We start from the raw sequence: 25,808 nt of genomic DNA on the forward strand, positions 1-25,808 counted from the left end.
AGATAATGCCATGTTTTTTGAAACAACCGTGGTTCAGATTTTAATCCTAACTGCAGACTCATGTCAAGGTGGCTGTGGGCTCACAGCTTGTTTGTGGACTCATTACTTGATTACTTGGAACCTCAATTAATTTAAGCTCAGCTGTGTTCAAGCAGGCAACATCTGCAAGACCTTGTCTTCATCCTGTTCTCATGGCCTGTGGCTTATTTTATAGCTAGGCATATTAACATATCCAGAAGCTAATTCTTTCGTTTTTCCCCAAGTTTGGTAGCAAGTTGATAGAGCTGTCTTGGGAAACAGAATCAGGAGGAGGCACAGTTCTCTTTGGACTCCAAACAACTACAGTGAAATGTGCAACACCCGCCTACGGCAGAGATGCCACAGAACAGCACACCCAGCTCCTCAACCTTCAGTGCAGTCAGCAGCAGCCCCCTTGCAGCCATCAGCATGGACAAGGGCATACCCAGGGTGAACTAACTGGGAATTTGCCAAGCAGCTGAGCTGTTCTAAAAAACCTTGGGGCCTGAGGTATTTGGGACGGGAGTTAGAGAATGTGATTGCTCACGATAGCACAGAATGGGATTCAAGGACCAAAAAGGTCTTTCTTGTGCTTTTTATCTGGGCTTAAAAAAATATTTCCTGAAGTTATATTCTTACAAACAAAATCTTACTGTAGCTACATCACTTAAATGGAGGATCTGGCATTTTGGGGCAGATTTTTAATGCTCCTGAACACCAACAGAAAATGCAGTTCCTCTGGTCAGGGGGGCTAGCTTGTATCTGGTTCCACTGACATAGCAAAGTGGTGCTGGCAGCAAGTATAGAAGTGTGCATGTAAGGAGAGTCAGCCTCAGGCTGAAGGACAGAGAGGGAGGCAGGATTCTGGATCTTAGGCTTAATCTTTCTAAGTGTAGTGCTATCACACAGAGTTGCAAGGTTTTGTTCTTGTTTGTTTAGTTTTCTTGAGCCAAAATAATTACCAAATCCCTAGTGTGAATACAATGATATCATTTATGTTAAAGCTAGAGAGTGGGAACCAAGTGCAGTTTCATGAAAAGTTAACGTGTTTGTTTTTCTTTTTTTTTTCTTTCTTTCTTTCTTTCTTTCTTCTTTTTTGAAACAGAAAACCAAAGTGCCTGAACCCGTTATCTTGAAAATGGATTCTGAGACAGGAATCAGCACCCTTCCCATATGGTGGTAGTCCAGTGGGAAAGGTCAGGTTCAAACACATTTTTTAAATCTTGCCTTCCACATTAGAGGTTGCCCTTTCTGGTTTGTATTTATGTCTGTCTGCTGGTCTGTCTGACTGCAGTATATGGCAATGCAGAAGAACCCGAGAAGGAATGCTGTATCTGTCTGGTTTTGCCAAGCAATTGTACTGTAAGCACACGAACTGCTTCCCAACCACAATTTCATTGAAGTTGGTGTTTTTCCACAGAAAGCTTTGGTTTCAACAAATCAGCACTTTCCAATGGAGAAGTGTTTTGCCAAAGAAATTCCCCAAATATTTAGTTGTGGTTGTGGTAGCTCCTCAGTAGGGGGAGTTCTGGTATGCTTAGTTATAGGTTCACGTCCAAGAATTTGCAGGACGTTGCAAAGTGCTTCCATGAGTGTGGTTGTTGTATGTGAAATTAATAATAATAATAATAATAACAATAATAATAAAAGGATTTCTGTTCTTCCATAGGCTTCATTATCTCCTATTTTTGTTTTTGCACACTACTGCATTAAGCAGATACTGTGTACTAGTCTACTCCATTCTGATTCCCTCTTGGGACAAGTTATTCCAATGAAGATACCTTTCTGCCATTCACCCTGTGGGAACAGAAGCATTAAATAATATTCTGGTGGATGTGTTGCCTTACCTTCAACTCATCTGTTTGTTCTGCAAACATGTGGACCCATTTAAAGTGTTATCTCTCTCTCAGAAGTTTATCCCATTTCTAGCTCTGCCCAAGGAGCAGATCACGTAAGCACTGCCTATTCCACAGCACTGGGAGTCAATGTGGAAAAGGAGGGAAGCAAGACCATAGGTAATGTCAGGAACTGAAGAGGCATGGTCTTCAGGCAACAAGCAGCCTAGGGAGCAGGTATCTGTCTAGATTCTCTCTTCTCTGTGTAACTCTGTTTTTAACTTCTCTGCTTTCTGCTAGTGATGAACAGCAATGCAAAACAAGCCACCACAAACAGTCAGCTCGGAGTTTAGAAAATGGCTTTCGCTGCCCTTCCACCTGACTGCCAATATCTCACTGGCCCCTCTCACCAAGACCTGTCCTCCCTTGCGTTTGTGCATGTAGTAAGAGGCAGTGGTTTCCTGTGCATGGTGTTTGTTACAGCTACACTTCTCCCCACCCATCCCCCTCTGCTCTCTCTACCCTCCCTCCTTGTTAGACATGATTACATGTTGTTTGGCCTCATTCCATTTAGGTTACTTTGCTGTATCATCCTGAATTTGTGCATAGCATAACAGCTCCAGAGATCTCCTAGTTTGAACCAAATGATAGAGTAGGCAGAGTTCATTAAAATAAATAACAGCATAGCATGAAACATAGCCCTGAAGTAATCAAAACTGAAATTTGAAAAAGTCATTCTGAGTGTAAAGAAGTCTGTTGCATGCTGTCTGTGACAGGCAGAAATGGGATCTTGCAAACAGCCAGTTTTATATGCTCTACTTAAACCTGTCAGCTCACCAGACAAAGACATGGGTGCTTATAACAAGGGGAGAGAAAGCAGTTGGGAGGGGGATATCTGTGACCGTATTGTAGCACCCAGCACATAAATTCCTGCCTTGATCCCTGAAGCTGGGACATTTTTCATGTTGTTGTTGTTTTTTACTGGGGCCAGTGGCAGAGGAAAGCTGTGATTTAAGCCTCGGTGTGGGGAATGTTTTATATAAGGCAAACTTTCTATGCTGTTAAAAGCACTTGACAGCCTCCTTCTACTTGTTCCCTTGTGTGTGGATCTGTCCCATTTCTTTAGTCTGCTTGTTTTCAGTGTTTGTGGTGTTCCACTTTAAACTATTTCTATGACTTTTTCTCTGCTGTCTTAAAAACCCTTTGTTCCTTGGTTCAGCTTTTTTTCCTCAGAGCACTCATTATTACTACTAAATTTTTGCTATTAAGGTAAAGGTTCAAGGTCCAAAGAGTAGTTTAAAGAATGTGATTTTTTTTTTTTTACCAGTTAAATACTTGACAGGGTGCAGCAGAGGAGGATACAAAAGTGTCTTATTCTTGCATTCTGCTATCAGTGTTTGCTACTGTCAGAAACAGGATTCAAGGCAAGATGGTCCAGTTCTGCAGCTCTTTATGTTCATCACTGAATTTATTTTGGCAACTCCTCCCCTGTAGCATCTATGAATCTACAAATATGGTGTATAAACCAAGTTGAAAGTATTCCCTGGTCATCTTGAAGGAACACACAATCCAAAGACGCAAAAACTCATTTCAGTTTCTGTGCAGACGTACCCTGTGCATAGATGAGGTGTTTCTGTGATTTTTGCACTTGCACACTGGAACCTGAAGCAATTATACCTGACTCCCAAGTGTGTAGAAGCCAGCTTTGTGTAGGTAAAGAGGTGTGCATTTCCTAATTGTGAAGTGATTTTTGTGTTTTCTTATTCCATCCTTCATTTTGCTTTTAGTCTGTCTCTAGTATTAAATTCCATGGAGTGCACGAGAGTAGTTGTTTTGCATGCTGCTGTATCCTGTTTGCAGGGGTTAGCAATGGGTTAAAGTCTTGCCTGGCATGAGAGGCAAGAGGAGGAGAGTGTTTTCAAGTATTTGCTGGAATGCACTGTCTGGAATCAAGGGTTGAGATATTTGAAAGAAGACTCTACATTACAGACTATGGGAACAACTGGTTTTATCCTCTGAATCACTCCAGAAGGCATCACTTCTATCAAAGTAATCATGTAAAAAAGACCCTGCTGCAGAAGACAAACAGGAGGGAAAGGAGGAGAGGACATGATAACGTGCCAGGGGACATGGAAGCTACTCGAGAGACCAAGCTCGTGCCTGGAGAGGCCTGGGCATGCCTTTTACCGACAAGTGACCATCAGGCCCTGCTTTGTCACAGCAGGGCTGTGCGCCTGGCTGGCATTCAGCTGGCTTGCACAGCTTCCCTCAAAGGGGGCAGGCTGTTCCCCTGTCTGCTTTTCTTTGCTAATTTTCTGACACAGGAGCTCCCTGGCCGTCCTGCAGCCAGACAAAAGCTTTGACTAGCACAGCAAATGTGTAGGAATTAGTCCCTTAGGGCAAGCTGTAACTTCTAAAGCCAGCTTCAACAGAAGTAAATGCGTTGCCACAGCCAGAAATTCCCTAGCAAGTAAAGAGCATGGCAGTCACAGGCCCACAAAGTGAATGAAGCCACAAGAACAACAGAGGTTATACCAACTGAGATTTGGTTATACCAAGAGATTTAAGAGGTCTGCAGGTGTAAAGGGCAAGTCCTACACAAAACCCTGTGAGTCTGACTTAGCTACACCAGTTGTAAAAGAAGTGTAGCATGACCAGAAGTAAATTGCCTTTTGTGCACATTTCTCTATAAATATATGGGCAAATAAGGAGTTCTCACCATCTAGATGTGGAATATAATTTCTTGAGAAGGTGAGAGGTGACATGCAGGGAATTTTTCCATATGGTATTTCATCCAGAATTAAATATTGTGGATGCCTGAATCCTGTGTTTCAGCAGAGCATACAGGATTTCCTCCTGTGCAATGGGATCTTTCCAGAGTGCAGAAAACTGTTCTGGAAAACTTTAGTAGTGTATATTTTGATTTGGTCTTTGCGAGGAGTCCTGGGATTGCTCTGATGCCTGCCTCTCCCTGAACATCTCCCATGGGTGTTGCAGTCAGGAGGAAACATTCATTCTTCACTTGGAAGTACAACTAAGGGTGTTCAGCAAGATGCTGATCCCATGGAAAAAAAGTCCTGTCCCCACCAGCAGGCACCTTCTTGCAGAAAATGAACTGTTCACTGCCTCCTGTGATGTCAGCAGTTGGCTGCTTGTTGCACCAGGTTTCTGTGGAGCAGAGACAGTGTCTGACTCAGTGTAAAACAGCGAGGTGAAGGGGGAGCCGTGGATAAATATCAAGTTCCAAATCCTTAATTTGTGGATCATTAACCTCACACTGTAACCCTTGGGAGACAAGGTCATCTGCTTCGTGGGCTGGGAAGGTGGTTTTGCAAATAAGGGTGTTTGTTCAACATTGCTGATCCCTGCTGATCCGTTATGAAAGCCACATTAGTTATTGTACCCACACGTTATGTGCAGTCATGTGATGCTCGAGGCCTGAAATACATTTAGCAAGTCAGAAGAGATAAGGCAGGCTACAATCTGGCTTTCTTCCCTTAGGTTTGCAGAATGTGTTTGCAGATGTGTTGTTCTTTAGGAGGCTGTCAGGAGGAGGGGGGAACATTTTCTTTAATTGCCTGTTTCAATACCAGAAGCAAAAGATGAGGTCATCTCTAACACCTCCCAGTAGCTGTGATGTCCCTCCCATGCTTGTCTCAATTCTGCATCAATGATGATTTTCAGCCATCGTGAAGTGGACATGACTTTGGTCATTTCACCTGGCTTCATGTGGAGCCAGTGAGCTGACCGTCTCAGTGCTGATGGTCGCAGCCAACGGGTCAAAGTAGCTCACCTAATCAGTAACCAGTGTGTGATCAGCATCGTGGCTACGAAACTTTCAGCTTCTATGTCGGGTAATGTTTTGGTTCAGCAACACATGCACAACTTTTCCTCTTTTTATTAATAATTATGTTCCCTCCCAGACATTACATGTCTCCAGTGAAGCTGTAGGTGCAACTCGTTAATACATGTGTGTGTTACTGCAGATAAGAGATACATAGGAGGGCTGTAGCCATTCAAGGATGTGGACAGGCTTTGTCAGCCACTAGCTAAGAGAACAAGGGATCGGAATAAAACACCACATACCCGTGCTAGGCTCTTCACAGGCCAAGGTTGAGCTACTTGCCTTAGATGGGCACAGCATTATCCTGTTGCTTTCTGGCGTGCTAATTTTTGGTTGGTACAGCAGATGGAGGTTGGTATGTCCAGCTATATGCAACCTGTACTTGCTTGCTGCTTCAGAAGCTATGTAATGCTGATTGCAAGTGCCAAAGCTTGCTTTTGCTAGCCCAGGACTGGGAGTCCTGTTGTTTCCTGTTTTGCAGGGACAGTAGCTGTTAAATGTCACCAAAGCATAGGACATAGCTGGGAACCACGGGGTAAGTTATTTATCTCCCCTCCCTGAGCAAGGTATGTGGTTGTAACACCCCTGCCGGACATCTGGGCTCCTCGCAGTGGCTGGTGCAATGGTAGTGGCTCATCGGCACCTCTGCTGCCCTGGGAGCATGAAATGCCTGACCTGCTCAGCCCCCTTTGTACTTCAACAGTAAATTAAAGGTCTTCATTAGCTTATTTGATAGTTGAATAAAATGCTTTGAAACACTGGTACATTAACTGCAATCAAGTTTTGAAAGGTCTCTGGTTGCTAGAAGGAAATTAGCTTGATAAATCGCTCTTTTCAATTAAACAAATGGGTAATTTTTCACAAGCAAGCCCAGAAGCTATCATTTGGAAAGGGTAGGTTTTTTTACCCTTTTTTTTTTTTCTTTTTTTTTTTTTTCCCTTTGCTTTTTTATTTTTTACATGATTTCTGTTAAAGAACTAATTGAGAGAGACTAGTTGTCACTGGAAGCATAAGATAGCAGCCTGTAAAGCCATCCTGTCTGTCTGCCTCTGACAACCTCGCAGGGGTCCCATGGCCAGGCGGCATCCTGTGAATTGTTCGTCCAAAATGGTAGTAGCTGATGGCACAACTTTATTTTTTGCCTGCCTTTCTGTGTCTTTGCTCACCAGTTTGTGTAAAGATGTGTTACCCTCCCTGGGTCAGAAAGGCCTGTTTAACTTAAGCTAAGGGCTCCAGGATAATTATAGTTACTTAGTAACTTTCATCTCCAAATAATCTGGTTAAGAAATGTGATGGCTTCCCTTTTGGTCAAAACCAGAGCCTGACCCGAAGATACCTCCAGTCCTCAAAGCTTTGAACACAGTCTGCATTCAGAAAGTGCTCCCCGAGGCTGGAACAGATTGTGTCCCTTGTGTACTGAGCCTGAAGGGGACCCCAGAAATGCACGCTGACCCCACTTTCACACCAGAGCTACAGACGTGCTAAGAACTTCATATGCTCTGTCTACTGCGGAAAAGCAAACGCTAGTATAAACAACTGTGACACTGGATTCATCTTGCCTTGGGCATATTTATCCAGGGTATTGCCATTACGTCATTCGCATTGGGACTGGTATTATCTGCTGTTTCACATCTTAGAAGCCGGTACAAGCCCTAGTCAGAGGTCAAGATGCTGTTGAACTTCAGATGTTTCTGAAAGAAAAGCATAATTCTGCCAACAGCAGAGTAATGTTAGATTTGCAGCAGTGCCATGTCAGACAAATCATGTGAGAGAATTTAAATTATATTTCTTTTTTTTTCGTCTTGAAAATTAGGTTTTATTGCCAAGAATTTAGATACTGCATGTTAAAATTTATCTGTAAAAGGCAACCATAGCCTCATCTTTGAGAACTGAATAGGGTAATTTGGGGCTTTTTTATGGTATCAGAAGAGACCACAAATGATATAAGAACTTCCTTCCACCAGCTAACTAAAATACTACTGAAATATCCTGCTGTAGTTTGGAGTAACTGCATAAAACATGATGACTCACGTGATTAGAAATTCTGCTTTATTTTTCCTCTGTGCACAGTGCTGCTCTTGGTGAACTGTTCGTCACAGTGCGTAATTACATTCCTTTCACCTAAACTGTTTCTACGTTTCTCATTTCTTTTTCCTGCAACGCTGATTGATCTCGAGTGTCTCGGTTGGAGTGGAAGCGATCTGTATGCAGAGACTCGGGTGTTGGGCTGCGATGTGGTTTATGAGAAATTTAGCATTGGGACAAAAGACTCAGGAGAGCTGGAGTCTCCCAGAGGACTGTTGGTGACCCGTACCTGGCTGCTGAGACAAAGGTTCAAGGCACAATACAGACTATCTTCTTGAACTTAGGGTTATCATAAAACACTGCATTCCTTTGGAGGACTTCACTTCTAGACAAATGGTGCCTCGGGGCGAACAGGAGATGGCTCTTGCCCTGCTCGTGGTAAGAAGGTCCACGTGAACATGAGCAGAAGCTGAAATATCTGAAAACTGCCCATCTGTTCAAGTACAGTCTGCACTTCTACAGGGAAACCCCGCTGCTTCAAAGCCCAGAGTTTGCTAAGCATTATCGGTGGTCCCCGACCTAGGGCACTCAGAAATCTCTTCTACTTGTGATGGCTTGTCAGGGCTCTGCTCCCCCTCCAGGCAGGAGGTGAGTCATGGTGCGTGGTCCACATACTGAATTTGTTTGGCTGCTATCTCATCTTCCTGTTTTCTTGTCCATTCTCCCCATTTCTTTGTTCTGTCTGCCCAGCGTGTGCTGTGGTAACCGACATTGGAAGCTGTGTGGGCAGGGAATGGGTTTTGTTTTTAATTAAAAAAAAAAAAAAAAAAAAAAAAAAAGTGTGGTTACATCATCTTGCACAACAGGTCCCTGCTCTGTGGCTGGGCCAAGAGAGTCCTTTTGAGCTGCAAAAAATATGAAAAACTTGGAATTGCAATAATTAAATGATATTACAGCGTGTTGTATGTAATAACAACACATTCCAGTCTGCTCCCTACACAGAAACTCCCAGGTACACCTGGCAACGAGGGAGAGAGAGATCTGAATACTAATGGCAACTGGAGGAGGGGGCACCTAATCGTATTTTGGCTAATTGCCAGGTTGCCTGCTCTTGAAAAATGTGCCTGTGCTGAGCTAGGCATATGTATATATATATATATATATATATATTCCACGTGGAGAAAATTGGGTTGGCTGTTGGTAGGGCTCGATATTTTCCTAATGCTTCCTACAGTCAGCTGTGTGAAGGTTCACGTAGCCACGAGGGCTGTGCTCGCTGCCCCGCGAGGCCTTCGGGCCTTCTTGGAAAGGCTTGGAGCAGCTGGTCAGACCCAGGAAAGAAATTGCCGTTTTGGAGAGGAGCAGATGTAAACTTACAAAATGAAGAAGTATTTTTTGTGTTTTGTGGGTTTGGGGGGATTTTTTTTTTTTCTTGTTTGCTGGATTCTTCTTTTTTTTTTAGTAAGTCCAGATGACTAACTCAGGGCCTCTTTTCTCCTTCCCTGCAGGCTGAACAAAAGTCTCTGATGATTTGCTTGCTTCAAAAGGTCCCCACTGATTTTACCTTTGGGTCTGTTCTACCATCTCTCATTGTTTCATGGAAGCATTTTCTGTGGTAATTAGGCTGGTAAAAGCATATTCCCTGGTGGCCTTCCTGGAGTGCCTGCCCTCTCTGGGTTGAGAAAGCTCTGCTTGGGGGCAGCATATTTTGTCTCTGAGTGGGGAGGCAAAGAGTCGATATTGTGAATGCTGTCCTGATTATGATGGAAAATCTTTTAAAAGAGGAAAGTTTTTCTGCATTTCCTAGAAGCAATTCAGGCTACGTTTGTCTGATTTCCTCTGGAAGCTCACAGCAACCTTGACGGCAAATGTTTTGTCCCTGGCTGCTTCCTTCTGGACTCCGCGGCCTGCATTGTCCCGCAGGAACACAGCTATCTCTCTGATTTGCAGATGCAGGTGCAGGCACTTTCTGTAGCTGGGCACAGATACAGCCAGAGCTTTGAAGACCAAGACCTTGAACTAGCAGTGCAAGCAGATTAAAAACCCTCTTCAGCTTCCTAAAATGCAACGCCTACAGTCATCAGGACTTCTGCGTGAGGCAACGAAGGAAAACAACCCCTAGGTTTTTAAAGGCTTTTAAAAAATCTACAAGAGATTTGGTATTTTGTTTCCTTTCCTCCAAATGATTTCAAACTATCGATACAAATGCCTCTAATTTCAAGGCTTTCCTTTTGGGATATAACAGAATTTAGATAGCCTCTCAGAAGTATGGCCATGGGCAGGGGAAGAATAGACGTGTCCAGCGGGGGAAATACAACCATCCAGCGGGAATTAACAGAGCAGAAAGGATTTGGAAACTGTAATTTCTGAAGCTTGCAGCAGGCTTGGATTCAAGGGATTTCTGCCACAGGAACACAGGCCCTAAAAGGTTATTGAACTGTGGAAGCTCATCTCAAGCAGAAGAGTGGCCTGGAGAGGGGCTTAGCTCACCGAGCTGTGTCTTGCCCCTTGCACACAGCCCATGCCTCAGTTTCCCCATGTGCAGAGCACAAGGGCTGCCACCGATGGTCTTTACAAAGTCGGTTTGTGATCCAGCAATGAAAAGTGACACAGCAGTGTCCCTTTGGGTATTGCTCTTATTCACAGCAGAATCAGCGTGGTCCAAAGCTAGAGTGAACCCTTCCACGTGAAAGGTTAAAACCCCAATTTTTGGTCCAGGTTCTGAGATCCCCCACCCTTGGCACAGTCGGCCCGGTGTGTGGGAGCTGCCCCACCACTGGGGTGCTGGTGCGGAGCCCCAGCCTGTCCTTCCCCGGCAGCACGGCCACCACCATCCTCATCCTCTCACGGTTGCTTTAGCCTTCCTACCGATCGCAGCTCTTCTTCTGTGACACCTGGATGCACATTGGGGTGGTTTGTTCGCTTTGGTTTTGCTTTGTGGGGAAACTGATACAGGCTGCACGTTGGCCATAAAGGAGAACAGGGTAAGACAGGAGTATTTGTCTATAGGACAATAAATGGGGTAAGACGGGAGTATTTCTGTATAGGATAATAAATGAGGTAAGATGGGAGTATTTCCTTTATGATTGAAAACTTCTGAAGCTTTTTTCTGCTGGCTCTTGGCTCCTGAAGGATTGCGCTGTGTGCCTCCTGAGCCAAATGGCCAAATGAGAAAATTAAAGAAAAATAAATTAAAATAAAGGAAAATAGTAAAGAGAAAAGTAAAATAAGGTAAAGATAAAATAAAGTAAAAAAAAAAAGGTAAAGATAAAATATAAGATAATATAAAGATAAATAAAGATAAAGAAAATAAAGATTAAAAAAATAAAGGTAAAATAAAGTAAATTAAAATATAATATAAAATTAAGATAAAGTAAAATAGGGTAAATTAAAATAAAGTAAAAATAAAATTAAAAAAAAAAAAAATAAGGACCAGGCCGGGGTGTCGCAGGCAGGACCCCGGCTTTCCCTCCGAACCACCCCAGCGGGGACACGAGGGGGGCTCGGGGGCTGCCGGCGCCCGCCCGGCGGTGGCTGCGCGGACTCCAAGGCCCGGCGTGCGGCGGGGCGCTGCGCAGGCGCGGGCCGTGAGTGGCAACTTGTTTGTGCGGCCGGCCCCGCTCGGCTCGGCTCGGCCCCGCTCGGCTCCGCTCCGCTCCCTGCCCCTGCCCCTGCCCCGCTCCCGGCCCGCCCCGCTCCGCGCCCCCCCGCGCAACTTTTGCACCCCCGTCCCCGCCCCCGGAGCCGGGCAGGGGGAGAGGAGCCGGGCGAGGAGGAGGAGGGAAGGAGAGGAGGGGGAGGGAAAAAAAATAATAATAAAAGCAACGGCAACACAAAAAGCGAGCCCGGGGCGCCGGCGGTAACAGCCCCCCCCCTCCCAGCCCCCCCATTAACGCCGGGGCTAGATGAACTACAAATGAGAAAGAGGAAAAGATGGAACTGCACATCCTAGAGCACAGGCTCCGGGTGGCCAGCATAGCCAAGGAGAGCATCCAGCTCTTCACCTACGGATTGATCAAACTTGCCTTCCTCTCCTCCAAGACCAGGTGGGTGCTGGGGACCCCCCCTGCTCCCCCCCAAAAGGGGACGGGGTTTTGGGGAGCCCCCTCCTCGCCCCTCCTTTATGGGGGGGGGGGGGCAGGAGTTTGGGTGCACCCTGCTCGGGGGGCACCCCCCGGCCGTCCTGCACCCCGGAGTGCTGCTGACAGGGGTGGGGGCACCTTGGGGTGCTGTGTGTTGGGGGAGCACCTTGGGGTGCTGGGGGGGGGGGCACCCTCCTCGCTAGGAGCCGGGGTGCATCTTGCCCCCCAGAGGGGTGTTTTTTGGGGGGACAGGGGTGCCCCCCCGCAGCTCTCCCGCCCCATCCCAAGCTGGGGGGGCCGGAGTTTGGGGTCCCCCCCAAAAGGTCCTGGGGCAGCGCAACGGGAACAGGTGGGGGCCGGGGGGGCAGGCTCGGGGCCACCGCCGGACAACAAAGGCAGCGGCAGGAGGAGGAGGAGGAGGAGTGCTTGGTGCTGGTGTTTTTTTCCCTTCTTGCCTTTTTTTTTTTTTTTTTTTTTTTTTTCCCCCTTTGCGGTTTTTTATTTTTTTCTCTCCCTCTTTTTTTTTTTTTTTTTTTCCCTCCCCTCCCGGTTGTTGCCGCTTGCTGGCGGGGCGGCTCGTCCAAAGGTTTGCGCTAAAAGGTGTTTTTTTGGTGCTGCCGGATTGCAGGAGGGCAGGGGAAATGCTCGCCTTGCACTTGGTGCTCTTTAAAAATCGTGGTGTTGAGTAATAGGGATTGTGATAGCTTTTCTGGAGGAAAAAAAAAAAAAAAACAAACTGTAATGGAAGGCACCGTGAAGAATTTTATTTTTCTTCTTAAGGGAAGGAAAGAAAACGCTCTGGCCGGTGTTACTGAGTGTGCCTCGCTGCCTAGGCCTTTCACAGCAAAACAACTTGAATTGCAAATGCATATTCTTATGTCTTCACTTCGCTTGTTGACTTTGTTGCTCTATTCAGAAAGAGGAATGGGAATGTAAATAGCACGACGCAAACTCTTCTTGTTTTTCCAGCCTGATAATTGGTATTTCAGCTTTCTCCTCAGATTCATCTTAGATAGCGTTCTTGTAATGAAGGTGGGAAATTTTCTTTGGCAGTAGGACAGTAATAAATAGATAATAAATTTGCTTTTTATTTCTTAAATTGTTTTATTCCAAGCTGTAATTCAATCCTCTCTCTGCAATAATGCTTACGGATGAATGGACCTATTTGTGGTGTAATTTGATTACAGTCCCTTATCTCACAGTTAAACTTCATGCATTGAAATCTCACTCTGATTTGGGGCTCATCCCATTTGGCTCAGCGCTAACGTTGTTTGCAGCGTAATGCACATCAGCACCTTGTTTACTGCTGTCCCTGAATACCCAGCGGGGTATTAAAGGCTCTTCAATCTTAAATTTCTATTTTTCATGTGTTACTTCATCGCTAATTGAAAGCGGCTGTTGATTTGGGGAGGGCTGTTGCTCCCCCCCTGCTGACAAAGTGTCGCTGTCGGCGTCAGCAACGAAATCTTCAAACCTGTCACTTCTAATGCACAGGCTGGGGGTTTGGGGTTACTTCTTTATTACATATTTAAGTGCATGGGATGGTCTTGTTTTCTTTTTGCCTCACGATAAATTTCGTATCTGTGCATAGTGTGTGAAAGGCTTGGACAGCAAGTGTGCCCTTTGCCCTGGGGTGCGATACCTGTTCCCACGGTGGGCGCAGCACCGGGCAGTTTGGGGTTCCTCTGGTCACTGGTGTCTGGCCCTTTCCACACAGGGAGAAGCAATAGCGCTTCTGTGGAACCTCACTGGTCAGGAAGAAAGCTGTTTGTGGAAAGGTTTTGTTTGGCATGGGGAACTTCTATTTATTTCCCTTTTGTTTTGTTGTTTTTGCAGAGAGTAGAGATGTAGGGGAGAGAAGGGAAAGCTTGCCTGTGTCGTTCTTGAGACAGCTGATAGTGCTGAGATGTTGCTCTTTCTCCTCTGGGTTTCTGCACCCAGGATCCCTGCCCCACGGACCTTCTGCTCTGATGGACGTCTGTGTGTGAGAAGTGAAAGTCTCTGAGAGATGTAACTGAATTTATGGTCCTGCTGGTTTCTTCCCACTTCTCTAAGAAGTGGATGCACCCAGGAGATGACAACTTTTTATTCATGTGTAAGACAAATGTCCCCCTGACCACCCCACCTGAGGACCACGTGGGGGGTGAAAGCAGAAGGTGGCCTCCATCTCTGCTGATCTTTTCTGATGAGGTAACAAAGATGCCCGTTACTTTTACCACTTATCTTTTTCTCATTGAGACCTTAAACAGAGTTTTTACCTGGTCTGCAAGGCTGCCAGTGAGAAATAATGATTCGAGGGACAGATGTGATGCAGGGAGGTGGCAATGACATCACCAGTATCCTTATGTTGGTAAGGCAAGAAACTCCACAGTTTTACATAGGCTCTTACTCCTTCCAGATCACTTCTCAGAAGTATTGGAATATCTTTCACGTTCTCATACACTAGGGAATAGAGCTGGAACAATTTTTCAAATCTTACACGTTTTTCTTAATTCTCTTGGGAAGGAAAAGTAACAAATCTCCCTCTTGTTAGTTGGCCTTTTGCCACTTTGTCTGCCCTTGTTCATGTCATGAGTCTTTTAATTTAGCTTCTGTTACAATAGCAGTATTTTTTTGAACAAAGAACAGCAATTTTGGAACTACTCCGATGGCCAGAAGCAAGAAAGCAGTTAACGAGGTGAAGAGGTGAGACCAGTAGTGAATAAAACAGTGGGCTGAACTGAGCTGGAAGAAAAACACTATTAATCTTAACTTTGTTAGGTATGAGATATTTTATGCAGAGATGCATTGAGACAGATAGTCAAATGATAACTAATAGTGAAACCCCGACTTAGTTATGCTGAGCAATGTGCTTTTGGTGCTCTGCTTGTGTCAATGCATGCAGACCCATTGACTTCACCGGAGCTCTGCCAGGCACCCTAGTGGAGGATCAGGTCCCCGTAATGTTTAGTTGCATGCTGAAGATTTGCATGTATCTCATCTTTTTGCTGCTGCTCTCAACGTCATCATCCTAGTGTTTTACTGATCATCACCTGTCTGCATTTGGCTCACGGGTTCCTTGGTGCCAAGGATCTTCACCTACTCAGAAGGTGTGCCTTATGTTTGTGTATGTAAATGTAACTGTGCCTGGTTTTAACAGTGCATCCTTTTCCCTTTGTATGTGCCCCTGTAAATGCTCATTCTCTGAGGCAGAGAACTGTGCTCATCCTTCCCACCTGTAGTGCTGCAAGAAGAACAGCTTCCCTCCCACCAAGATTAAGCATCTCCTTTCTGCAGGGTTGAAACGTCTCATGCTATCAGATGATGTGCCCCAAACAACCTGCTTGAGGACTTGATAGACATCCTAATGTGCTACCACACTCCAGTCTTGATCTTCCTGCTTGCAGCACGCTTCTAACTATGTCTCCTTCTACAGCATAGGAATTAAATCTGGATGGAGCGGGAGGAAGGGCAGTTCCAAATCCTGGATAACACCTGCGCTGAGCCACTAGTGCATGCAGTAGGGAAAAGTGAGGTTGACCTGGTCTTTTGAGTTTATGAAAATATATACGGAGAGTTCAAGTCCTGGAGAATCAAGTGGGGTCAGGGTTTTTCCAAGCACTGTGTCTGTATAAAGGAACTGGCCTTTGCTTGCTGATTTCTGGGATCTAGATAGATAGATAGATAGATAGATAGATAGATAGACCTTTGAACATCTGGAGTCAATGAGTTAACAAGTAGCGTTTCCTCTCTTGGTCCCAGTACCTAATATAAAGGTTTGGTGGTAAACATAATTAAAGTAGTTGAGGGAGAAAGGTGTTATTTAAATTCTAATATTATTAAGTTATAGTTAGGATGAAGTTGAGAGGTTGGTTTGTTCACAGAGCTGGGCAGTTAAAATAATAGTAGGTCCTGTGCCTAGCATCAAAAATCTTAAAATCTCTAATTGAGAGTTTTCTGATAGCGTTTAGTTTGTGGTGGTCCTTGTTATTTCAGTGTGCTAAAGAGAAGGAACAAGTTCTCCATTTGTGAAGGATGAGGCCTCAGTCACAGGAGTGTTTAAAGCAGCCATTTCTAAAGCATCTTGGTTTCTTCTGCAAGGCTCCCAGGTCGCCTTCTAGAGGTGCAGTCTGTGCACACCGGTGGCTTCAAGCAGAATCACAGATACTTGGCAAGGTTCAGATTTCAGATCTGGCACTAGATCCACGAGGCTGGGCATGCAGGAGAGAAGAGATGCTTCCCAGAGGAGCCGGGAGGGCTGCGGGAGCCAGGCTGGGCTCTGCCCTGTGCTCAGCACTGCTGTCGCGCTGCCTCTGCCAGGGGATGCTTGAAGGTGGGAGGGGTTCTCAGAGAGTTGCTTAAAAATGTTAATTCCAATCAAACTGTAGTGAGAAGTAAACAGCGATAAGCTGTGTGGAATAAACTGGCTTCTCTTTTGTATGTGAATAAGCCGTGAAGCTAGGTTTGTTATTTTTGCTAACTTTGTGACAGTTTCTTTGGTGATGTGTCCCTTTTGCTTAGTAATAATCGACACCCCTACTTAAAAACAATGTGTTGTTGCTATTAATATAAGTGTTTTTCATTCCCTCATCACTTGTTTACTGTTTAGGTGTCCTGAAATTGGAGATACTGTAATAAGAAATCTATTTTGGATTTCAAAACATAATAGGATGAACAAGTGCTTGAAATATATCTTAACGTGCATAATTTGAGGGAGTTCAGGAGATCAGTAGTCCATTCCTTTGGTACAAACTTAGACAAACAAGGGTCATTTATGTCCCTTTTATGAAGTACAGACCAGTCTGCAGCATTGGGTGGTCTTCTGGCAGGGATAAGTTACTCCTGTGGCTAAAACCTTTTGCTTTTGGCTTCTGCCACCCGGGATGTCCCAGGAATACCACTGAATGGAGGCTTTTGCGGTGTTCGCTCACCAAAACAGGTTGCTCTTGTTTTCTTCTGGTGTGGCAAAGGCTCCCAAATGACTTGTTTTTTTTTTTTGGTGTTTGGTATCTGAGGCCTGGGGACTTTTTTCAGCCTGGCTGACCGACCACCAGTTACGGAGGGACCCAGACATTAATGTCCAGTCGCCACGGGAGGCTGGAGTGATGGGGAGCCTGGTCGCCAAAGCCACCTGCCTGCCCTTCCCAAAGCACTCGGCCTTCCTTCCCTTGTCCCTGTGTGGTGCTGAGCTTATTGGTGCATGGTCAGGACCAGTGAGAGCTGGGGAGAATCAAACAAATGAGAGGGAGAGCGAATAGATGTTTGTTTGGGCCTAATGAAGGACATCAGCTCTTTAATTGTGAACACCATCGCTCTGTTCAGGGCTGCTGGGCATCCCAGCTACCACTGGGATGTGAGGACATTCTGTGGTATTTTAATACATTAAACCTTGTAAAGGGTAGGTTTCCTTCCTGGTAGCCTCTTATTGTTTATCTTCAAATGTTGTTGTTATTTTCCTTTCTTTTCTGCTCTGACACTGCCCTGGTTTACTCGTGTCTCTGCCTGGCAAGTGTCCCTCTGTCCCCAGCCCGCCCTAAGGCTGGTGCCGGGTCAGAAGCTGTCCGGAGCACTTAGGAAGTAAATGGGTTTCAGAAGGCAGAATCTGGACCAAAGAAGCAGTTGTAGACCAAAACCACCGGACTTTGTAGCTAGAGAAACATTTGGTTTAGATGTTGGCCGTTGTAACAGAACTGTTCATTTTTTAAGATTTCCTCCCTTTCCTCTCCCACCCCCCATCTGAACTTGGACATTTGCCTTTTAAATAAACAAACACCTGGCTGTAGCTTGTCCTGGGGTGGTTGTTATTCCTCATTTCCCATGCTGAACTGCTGCTGTCCATGGGCAGAGCTGTTGCACAGACGCAATCCATCATCTGGGGATACGGTACAAGTTCGGTCATGTAGAGGAAGCAGCACTGGTGCCCACTGAGGTTGAGCTGAGAAATAAAAAAGAGGAAAAAAAAATATCTTTTGCCATGTAACTCATTACAACTCCCTTCAGCTGAATATTTGTTTATTACTTTCAGATGAAAGTCAATATTTAAATGAAACATGTGGCTTTTGTTAGTTCCTAGATGGCTCCCTCTGCAAGCTGGGTGCTCTTCTGCTTCAGCAGCAGCGCTGCAGGTTTGCTAAGGAACGTACGACTATTGTGCATTTGTCATCAAGAAGTAACAGTTGAGTTGCTCATTAACACAATAGCTTGAATCCACAGGCTATTCCTGCCGCTGAGTTATAACTTAAATTAGGCCTCGTTTGATAGCTGGAACTCCTTGACAGTGCCTTGTTTGTCCTCTGTAAATATGTAGATCCTTTCACTTAATTCTACTCTTTTATATATATATATATATATCTGATGAGCACACTACCTCATTTATCTAACACACAACTCCTTAATCGTTGTGCATGTTTCAATTTTTTAATGTATTTGGACAAGGGCTACAATTTCTTTTTCAGAGGAAACAGTGCAGATTTGTTCTTTTGTTTACTGCCAACTCCAGAGTAAACTCCAGCTCTGATCTGCTGATAGCTGAAGGCTGGTGAAGGAAGAATTATACAACAGGAATGTGAGGAAATAACTCCATTCATTGCAGTTCAGAATCAACAGAGCGAAGCCTGTAAGTTGCAGTTATCATTTCAAAGTAAAAAGATCTCTCCTCCCCCTGAGCTCAGCTTGGTTTTGTATAACTAACTATAAGATACAGTTGTTGAGAAAACAACAGACAAAAATGTTTTATTAGGGAACAAAGGAAATAAAGATTGATAAAGCCTTTTTCATGACTATAGAGTCCCGTTAGTTTCAGACTTAACTGCACTAAGTTTTACTGTGCTGCCTGTGGAAACAGAGAATCAGATCTCATTTTTGTGGCCTGATGTATCATAAACATTTTGTGCTGGTTGATAAAGTTTTATTTTCACAACCAAAAGAAAGCAATGAATGCCTAAACCTCCTCACCAACCAGAACTGGCTTCCTTACTTTGGTTAAATATTCTTAACTGGAGATTAAAATAAAAAAGTCCTTCTGAACTGCCGCCTACTTGAGAGGGCTCCCAGCATTAACACCGAGCTGTCGGAGTTGCTGTTTAGCACAACGTTGGCATGAGGAAAAGACAAGCGAGTTTGTTTGGTGGCAGCAAACCATTGGTAACCTTTGGAGGACTTTGAGACGTGCTATTGTGTGGATGGCTCAGTTTGCAAAGCAATTGCTTTTCAGACCTTTCTGGTCCAATTAAGTTTCATTAATGTGATGGAATAAGTGTTTTTTAAGATTCTTGTGCTATTACTGTCCAGCAGTTGTAGGGAGATGTAGGCTGTAGTTGCTGGTTGGCTGTCCTTGGCCCAAATTCTTTTAGTAGAAATTGTTTGTAAAGAAGGAACCCAACTGCTTCCAAAGTGTGAATGTGTTTAATGCAGGTGTAACTATATAGGAAACGTTCCTTTTCTTAATCCACAGTTTCAGTGTCCTCGTTACAAAGGGTACCAGAGATGTCATAAGGTATTGCAAGCTAAACAGATTTAAAGTAAAAATGCAACCTTGAAGCGTTATATAAAAGTATTCAAATTGGTGGATTTTTTAATATATTTTTAATGATGCTGGGACAATTTCTAAAGCTGGGAGGGGAAAATTTACAAGTTTTGACATGGGTAGAACAGTTAAAATGTAGGTGTGATTCTCTCTTCCTTTTTTTCTGTTCAGGCTTTTAGAAATAATGTGTGTCAGAGGATCTGGGTAATGATATGCACTGGTTTTAGCGATACCTGAATATTTATCCTAGTTCTGTGATTAAAAGATCAGCATTCAACCCTTTATTATGCTACAGAATGTATCCTGTTTTACAGGGCGAGTGGGCTGAAGTTGTCAAGTCAGAGACCTTGATGGAAATGGCCCATGTTAATCTTGTTTAACATTTGTAGTTTTTATTTCTTTTCCTGAAGAGCGATTGACTCTCCTCTGCTGATAGCCTCTAAGGCACTCACTTGCAAATAAATGTGGTCTCGGCAACAAGAAAAAAGGTTGTTCTTAGTAATGAGAAGGATATACTCTGTATGCATCTAAGCAACTGTATACATTTACATAGATTTACTCAGTCTTTATTTTTATGCTTTTTTGAAAATGATGGATGACTTATTTATTACATGATTAATCTTCCAGTTGTGATCTTCTTCACGCTGCTTTTGGGTGGAAATTGGAGTTTGCTTATAACGTGGCAAACAAGCTTTTTCATTTTCTGTTTTAAAATAATAACGTTACATGTGCTGAGTATTTAGAAAAAAAGTATGAACCTACTTTGTGTATGCAACTAAGGAATTTGTTCTGATCTGTATAAAACAAACTGAATTGATGGTGACATGAGACTATGCCTGTCAAGAGATTAGAGCTAGTAGATCTCAGCCTCCCACACCTACTTCTTGTTTGCAGACTGGAGGGGAAAAAAAGAAAAAGAAAAAACAAATTTACTTGGCTTTTTCAGTTCCTAATTTGTGTCTCAACCTGGAATGAACTAGTGATCATTCTGAACTAAACTGAGAGAATATTTTCCTCATTTCAAATTACTCTTCTTGCAGAAGATGCTGTTGCTATTAAAATCTGGCTTATTGCGTAAATGGACTGGTTCCAGTTGCTTTGTCACCAATTTCTCCTCAATTGACTTGTTAAATTTACTTTGGAGTTTCAGCAACAAACATACTTCCTTTGATAGTTAATTCTTATTTAAATAATCTTAACTTACACGTAAGATGCTATCACTTGAAAAATGATTTCAGGTATCTGGAATATTTAGATCAGATTTTATAATGTTAAAATAAAATTGTACTTTTAATTGTTTTCATGTCCTAACTACTGGGCTGCAAAACAGGCAAGGTAGAATTCACCTCTCATTTCTGCAGAGATAAATATGGGACAGACTGTAAAATGCTGAGATGATGTGTTTTGAGGTGCATGTTGTCACCCGTTTGGCGTTTTCATCAGCCAGGCAGAGTTTTAGTGTGCATGATCTGATTGCGTGTGCTGAGGTAGCAAGGTGTGAAACCATACGTGCTTGTGGCTCCTTCTCTCGAGCTCGTCACAGGTTTTAGAACAGTTGGTGAATGGGTTTCTGCAGCAAGTGGTGGGGCCGTGTGCCCTGCAGTGCTTATCTTTCATGGGCTAGGGCACATAAATCAAGATCGATCGTTCTTGTTAAGAGGTCTTTTTTCAGGCAAAACTCAGCAGTGCAGATTGTCTATAGAGATTTCAGTGCAAATATAATTAATACGTTATTCTGGAAAATGAAATGGATTTGAGTTACCAGCACTGCAGATGAGGCAATGGTAGTTAGAAATGGATAAAATGATGGGATTCCTTGAGAACAGAGCATCGCTTTGAAGCGATGGAGATTTTTGGTTTAATGTTGACTTACTCTTCAGTGTACCTGGCACACAGGTGTCTCAGCGTTTTGATGGCCAACGGGGACCTCTTTGCTAGACCAGAATGATTTTGGCCGAGCAAAGCAGAGGTTTGCAAGAACTCAGCTTGACCAAAGCAAGCATTATGGTTTTCTTCAAGGGGGGAGAAGAACGACAAAGCACAAGGTTGGCTTGGCGACTGAGGTCTCATAACCCCATGGTAGCTTCTTGTGGGACTTACGCTAGTTAATGCTGTAGTAGGACCTTAACCTTTTTGTGGTGTTTTCAGTCCAAGCCTGGTACAGTGCTGTCACAGAAGTAGAAATCAGCACATCTTCACAGAGTGGTTGAGGTTGGGAAGATCACTGGCCATCATCTGGTCTCACCGCCCCCCCAGCGAAGGCACAATTGAGTAGAGATGGTCCCGCAGGGTTTTGCTCAGGTGAATCCTGTACTTAAAGCCCTGCATGTGGCTTTGCTGTCGTGTGAGTTGAGGTGGTGTTGAGTTGAGGTGGTGTTGACCTTCCCAACATTATAACTTTGTTCTGTTTGGCACTACTTTCCCTATCCTGGTATAACTTGTGATTTAATGTTTCATTTAAACAGGACAAAGTGTTTTTTGAAGGTAATAGTGGGGTTATATGACCTCTTAGCTTTGGAGAGGTCCCTCAGTATGGAAGAGAAACTGTCTGTTGCATTAATTTATTGGTCCTTTATGTTTCTTTGTGAGCATTTCATGTGAAACTGCTTATTGGCTGCACATTGTTTAAAGAAAAAAAAAAAAAGCTGAAGTTTGAGCAGCCTCGAGGCTGCTCTAATTTAAACAAAGTAGAAGCCAAAAAATTCCATAGCTGGATAAGAGCAAAGCTGGCCTTGGGAAAGGGCATGTACTCACTTCTGTATCAGTGCAGGCAGCTGAATTACAATTTGTAGGACCGTTAGATGGATGTACAAGACTAATGAAGCCACTTCAACCCCAGCCCTCGACATGAAAGTGTTATTTACGTCCTTGACACAAGTAAGGGAAAGCATTAGAATGGCATGGAGTCCAAATGGTGTTCGGTTTGACTTTAGCACACAGCACTGTGTGGTGGATGGCCTGCAGGAAAAGTGGTGCTTAGGTTATTGCACAGCTCCTGAAATCCTTCTGCAATAGTCATCATGCGATGAAACCACACTATATGGAAGAGTTTTCTCTATAGCCCTCATACTGGTATCGAGTTACTCCAACGCCCTGCCTTTCTGAGTGGTTCTCATAATTCCTGTGCATGCAGTCACTTTCTTGGCTTCGTGCCTTGCCACATTACCCATCACAGCGCTGTAATTCCAGGGCCGCCGGGGCTTGACCCCGGGACAGGCACTCCGTGCTAGCGAGGCCAGACGTGCGTCAGGGCAAGGAGAGAGGTCTCAAAGGGAAGGGATTGTGCCGAATCACCGAGCTGTCCCCTGGTAGCTCTTCTGGTGTCTCAGCGTAAGGGAAATAAATACTTTTCCTTCGCTCAGCACTGTGAAATCAGCCTGGAATGACTAATGTAAAAAGACTTTGTGCATCCTGTACCCGTCTGAATGGCTTTGTTCGTTCAGATGGTGGCTGGATTGTAATCTCAGGCAATGATTTAAATATGAAATAGTCTCAAAACAATATGGTTATCTATTAGCTTTTAATGGGCTTGTGAAGCAGCGTGTTTTCAATGGGTATCTCATTGTGGAAGTGTACAAGTGATAATGACCTACTTCTTGGTGGGGAAATAAAACAGGAAAAAAGTCAGAAATGACAAAGTGTGTGTGCACGTGTGTGTAAGATGCCTCCTGTAGCATTGGTGGCCTTTGGAGATGTACGTTGGTATATGCTTTAAATTAATTCTCTTCTCTGTTTGTAGTATATCAGCAAGCCTTTGAGCCAGTACATCCTTGGCTGTTAATCCATGCTGGATAGCCTTCCGTGGCGTTACTGCAGTGCATCTCCTTTTGAGCTCCCCCTGACTGGAACATAACTGTGTGTTTTCTTACAGATTTGTAGATGGCCACAGCACTTAAAACAGTTCCTGCCTCTATCTCTAGGCGCAGCCCCTGTTGGCTGGATCGCTGCGGGTGCAGTTGGAGGATCGTAGCCAAGCAGTTGAGATTCCTGGCCCCGAGTCAGCAGCTTCCACCTCCGCTGTTGTGGAGGTTGTTGTTAGCTTGCCGAGCATGATCCAGGTTCATTGGGAAAAAAAAGGCACCTTTGAAGCCAAATCATGTTGGTTATGTGTATGGCACGGGCTCATGGACAGCTGCTGTAGTGCAGCTGTGGGATGGCTAATTTTGGAATCAGGGTACAAATGGTTGTTTGACTTCTTAGCCCTTCTTTACTGGGCAGGAGAATGGTCAGATGATTAGATCTTGTTGTAGGGATAGAAATAACTTACTTGTAAAGTATGAGATACATGAACAGGAGTGGTGTTTACCGTTTTTCCAAACTACAGGATAAGCATATCCTCTATGTATCACTAGTATCATGTTTTGGGTATTACATTTGCTCCTTTTGTGTTTTTAATTCCAACAATAATGATTTTTCCCTTTTACTTGCATTAGAAAAAAAGACCCAAACACTCAATGACAGGAATAGAACAGTTCCTGGATTCAAAATAGAGTGGTACATTTTCCTTGGCTTGTTTAAACATATTACTGTTTATATATTCCTTGCAGGATCAGCACAGAGGAAAGGACAATGAGAGAATTTCATGGTGCTCCTTAAACGAGTCTTACATAAAACAAAGTTTGAAATGAATTAGACTCTACCTTTTAAGCACTTGTCAAATGTTCTCAGTGTCAGGTTTTCTTCCCACTTAATGTTCACTTTATATCAAATCTAATGTGAGGTACATGATAATATTTTCAGAATCACCTAAGTCCCATTTAAAAAAAAACGGCTTAAGCACTTGGCACCCCAAGGCTCATTAGAAGCCAATGGGGCTTAGACTCTGAAATATCTGTTACTGTGGGAGAGAAAAAGCTTAGTTTTTTTTTTTTTTTTTTTTTTAAAAAAAAAAAAAAAAGAAAAAAAGAAAAAAAGAAAAAAAATGCCTCCTGGACAGGCTTGCTGACAGCCTTTCAGGACAGAAGCACGGTGAAAGTGTACCAAGGCCGGGGGGGAGGCTTAGTATAACTTCATGCAGGAAGGAGTGAAGATGCATTGCTGAGAATTAGTTCAAGGAATCAAAATGGGGATCTCTGTGCTCCTCTTACCCCATAACCATGTGGGTTAGGGACTCACTTTACTCTGTTTCTTCAGCAGTGCAGCACCAGGCCCCCGCACTGCCCCTCTGTGCAGCTGCAATCCCTGCAGCCGCTGGGTGCTCAGGGGTCACCCATCTTGGTGCATTTTGGCTGCATCTCTGACAGCTGGGGGACACGGCTGGCTTTCTGCGTGGAGGGAGAAACTGAGGCACGTAGAGGGGGTGAGCGACCTGCTCATCTCACAGAGCAGCTCTGTAGTAGGAGCCTGACTCTTCTTTCCATGCCCTGCACCACCACCACTGCTAAACTGCCTCTTTCTGGTAGGAGAGACAAGAGCCACGTTTCCAGTCCATGTTTGCATTAGCCACTTGAAATCCCTGTCATCTGACTGCTGTGCTTTCCTTCTCTTTTGCCTTTTTCTGTTCCTACTTCTCCTAGGTTTGTTACTGAAGGTACTCTCTGTCTTCTTTGCTTATACCTTGAGAGAGAAATGTAAGTAGGGTTGCAAGATGTCCATTCAGGCTTCCAGTAATAACAGCAGTCTTCCTGAGCGTCATAAAGAAAACAGCCAGGGACGTACTTGCGTGCATGTGTGTTTCTGAATGCGCACACACAAACACGTATAAATGTATGTATATTATATATATGTATATATGTCATTCTGAAGTCAGAGCACTCTTGAAATGGAAATTGCCTCGACGAGAAATGAGAGGTAGCTTGTGCTGACAAACAAAAACACATGTTTTCAGGGGCTCTAATAGCTGTGCTTCAGGATAGAGAATGTCTCTCTTCCCAGTACCCTTCAGATGACAGCTGCCACGACGGGGGCTGGATGTGAAGAATACATTTTCAGGCGGCTGTATCCTGGGTACTGGGGAGGCTGTGGAGCTTCGAACAATAGCAGAATACGGAGCTGCCAGCAGGGAGTCTGAGTGGACAAGTATAATCATGCACTGCTCAGCTTTCAAGGAAATTACAGTTAGTGCACTGACTTGCTCATAATAGTGATGCATTGTTTAGCTTAATAACTTATCAGCTCTCCAGGAACCAGCTAGCGATCACTGTCATCATACACCGCTAATCATTCTGTTCTCACATTGTCCAAAGATGAACTGAGGACCTGTCACATCACCTATAAAACTGGCAAATTGAGTGCACTGTAATTTTTTTTTAAAGCTGGAACGAACAGTATTGCCCACCTTCTTTGTTCTGTTTTGTTGTTATGTTTATCATATGTGATTGTGCATGTAGTTTTTTTTTTTAATGTCAGGTTAAAAGCCTAATCTTGGAAGGACATTGCCAAATTGTGTTTGTTGTTGTTTTTCCCCATTTGTAGAGTCTTTGTTAAATAGCTGTTCTTTGTGGTAGCTACTAGGGAACTGAATCTGAACGCTTTTTTTTAATGAACATTTGTTTCTCATC

General features: G+C 44.0%; 1 protein-coding gene and 1 long non-coding RNA gene across 3 annotated transcripts in view; both read left to right on the forward strand.

The window, feature by feature from the left end:
• The first annotated feature begins 334 nt into the window (after positions 1 to 334).
• LOC118176340 lies at positions 335 to 9,859 on the forward strand. 2 transcript variants are annotated; one of them, XR_004755346.1, is made up of 3 exons: positions 335 to 468; positions 3,459 to 3,566; positions 9,231 to 9,859. It is a non-coding gene; the product is annotated as an uncharacterized LOC118176340 (long non-coding RNA). The 2 variants fall into 2 exon arrangements; XR_004755347.1 differs by lacking the exon at positions 9,231 to 9,859 and adding an exon at positions 3,714 to 4,688.
• A 1,609-nt stretch (positions 9,860 to 11,468) lies between these two features.
• CASTOR2 (cytosolic arginine sensor for mTORC1 subunit 2) overlaps positions 11,469 to 25,808 on the forward strand; it is a 127,543-nt gene continuing 113,203 nt past the window's right edge. The window contains exon 1 of the mRNA XM_035342840.1: positions 11,469 to 11,768. Within this exon, the coding sequence (XP_035198731.1) occupies positions 11,656 to 11,768 (113 nt within the window). The 5' untranslated portion in view covers positions 11,469 to 11,655. The remainder of the gene's footprint in view (positions 11,769 to 25,808) is intronic.

The sequence above is a fragment of the Oxyura jamaicensis genome, chromosome 19 (assembly GCF_011077185.1).
Source record: "Oxyura jamaicensis isolate SHBP4307 breed ruddy duck chromosome 19, BPBGC_Ojam_1.0, whole genome shotgun sequence".
NCBI classification, from domain to species: domain Eukaryota; kingdom Metazoa; phylum Chordata; class Aves; order Anseriformes; family Anatidae; genus Oxyura; species Oxyura jamaicensis.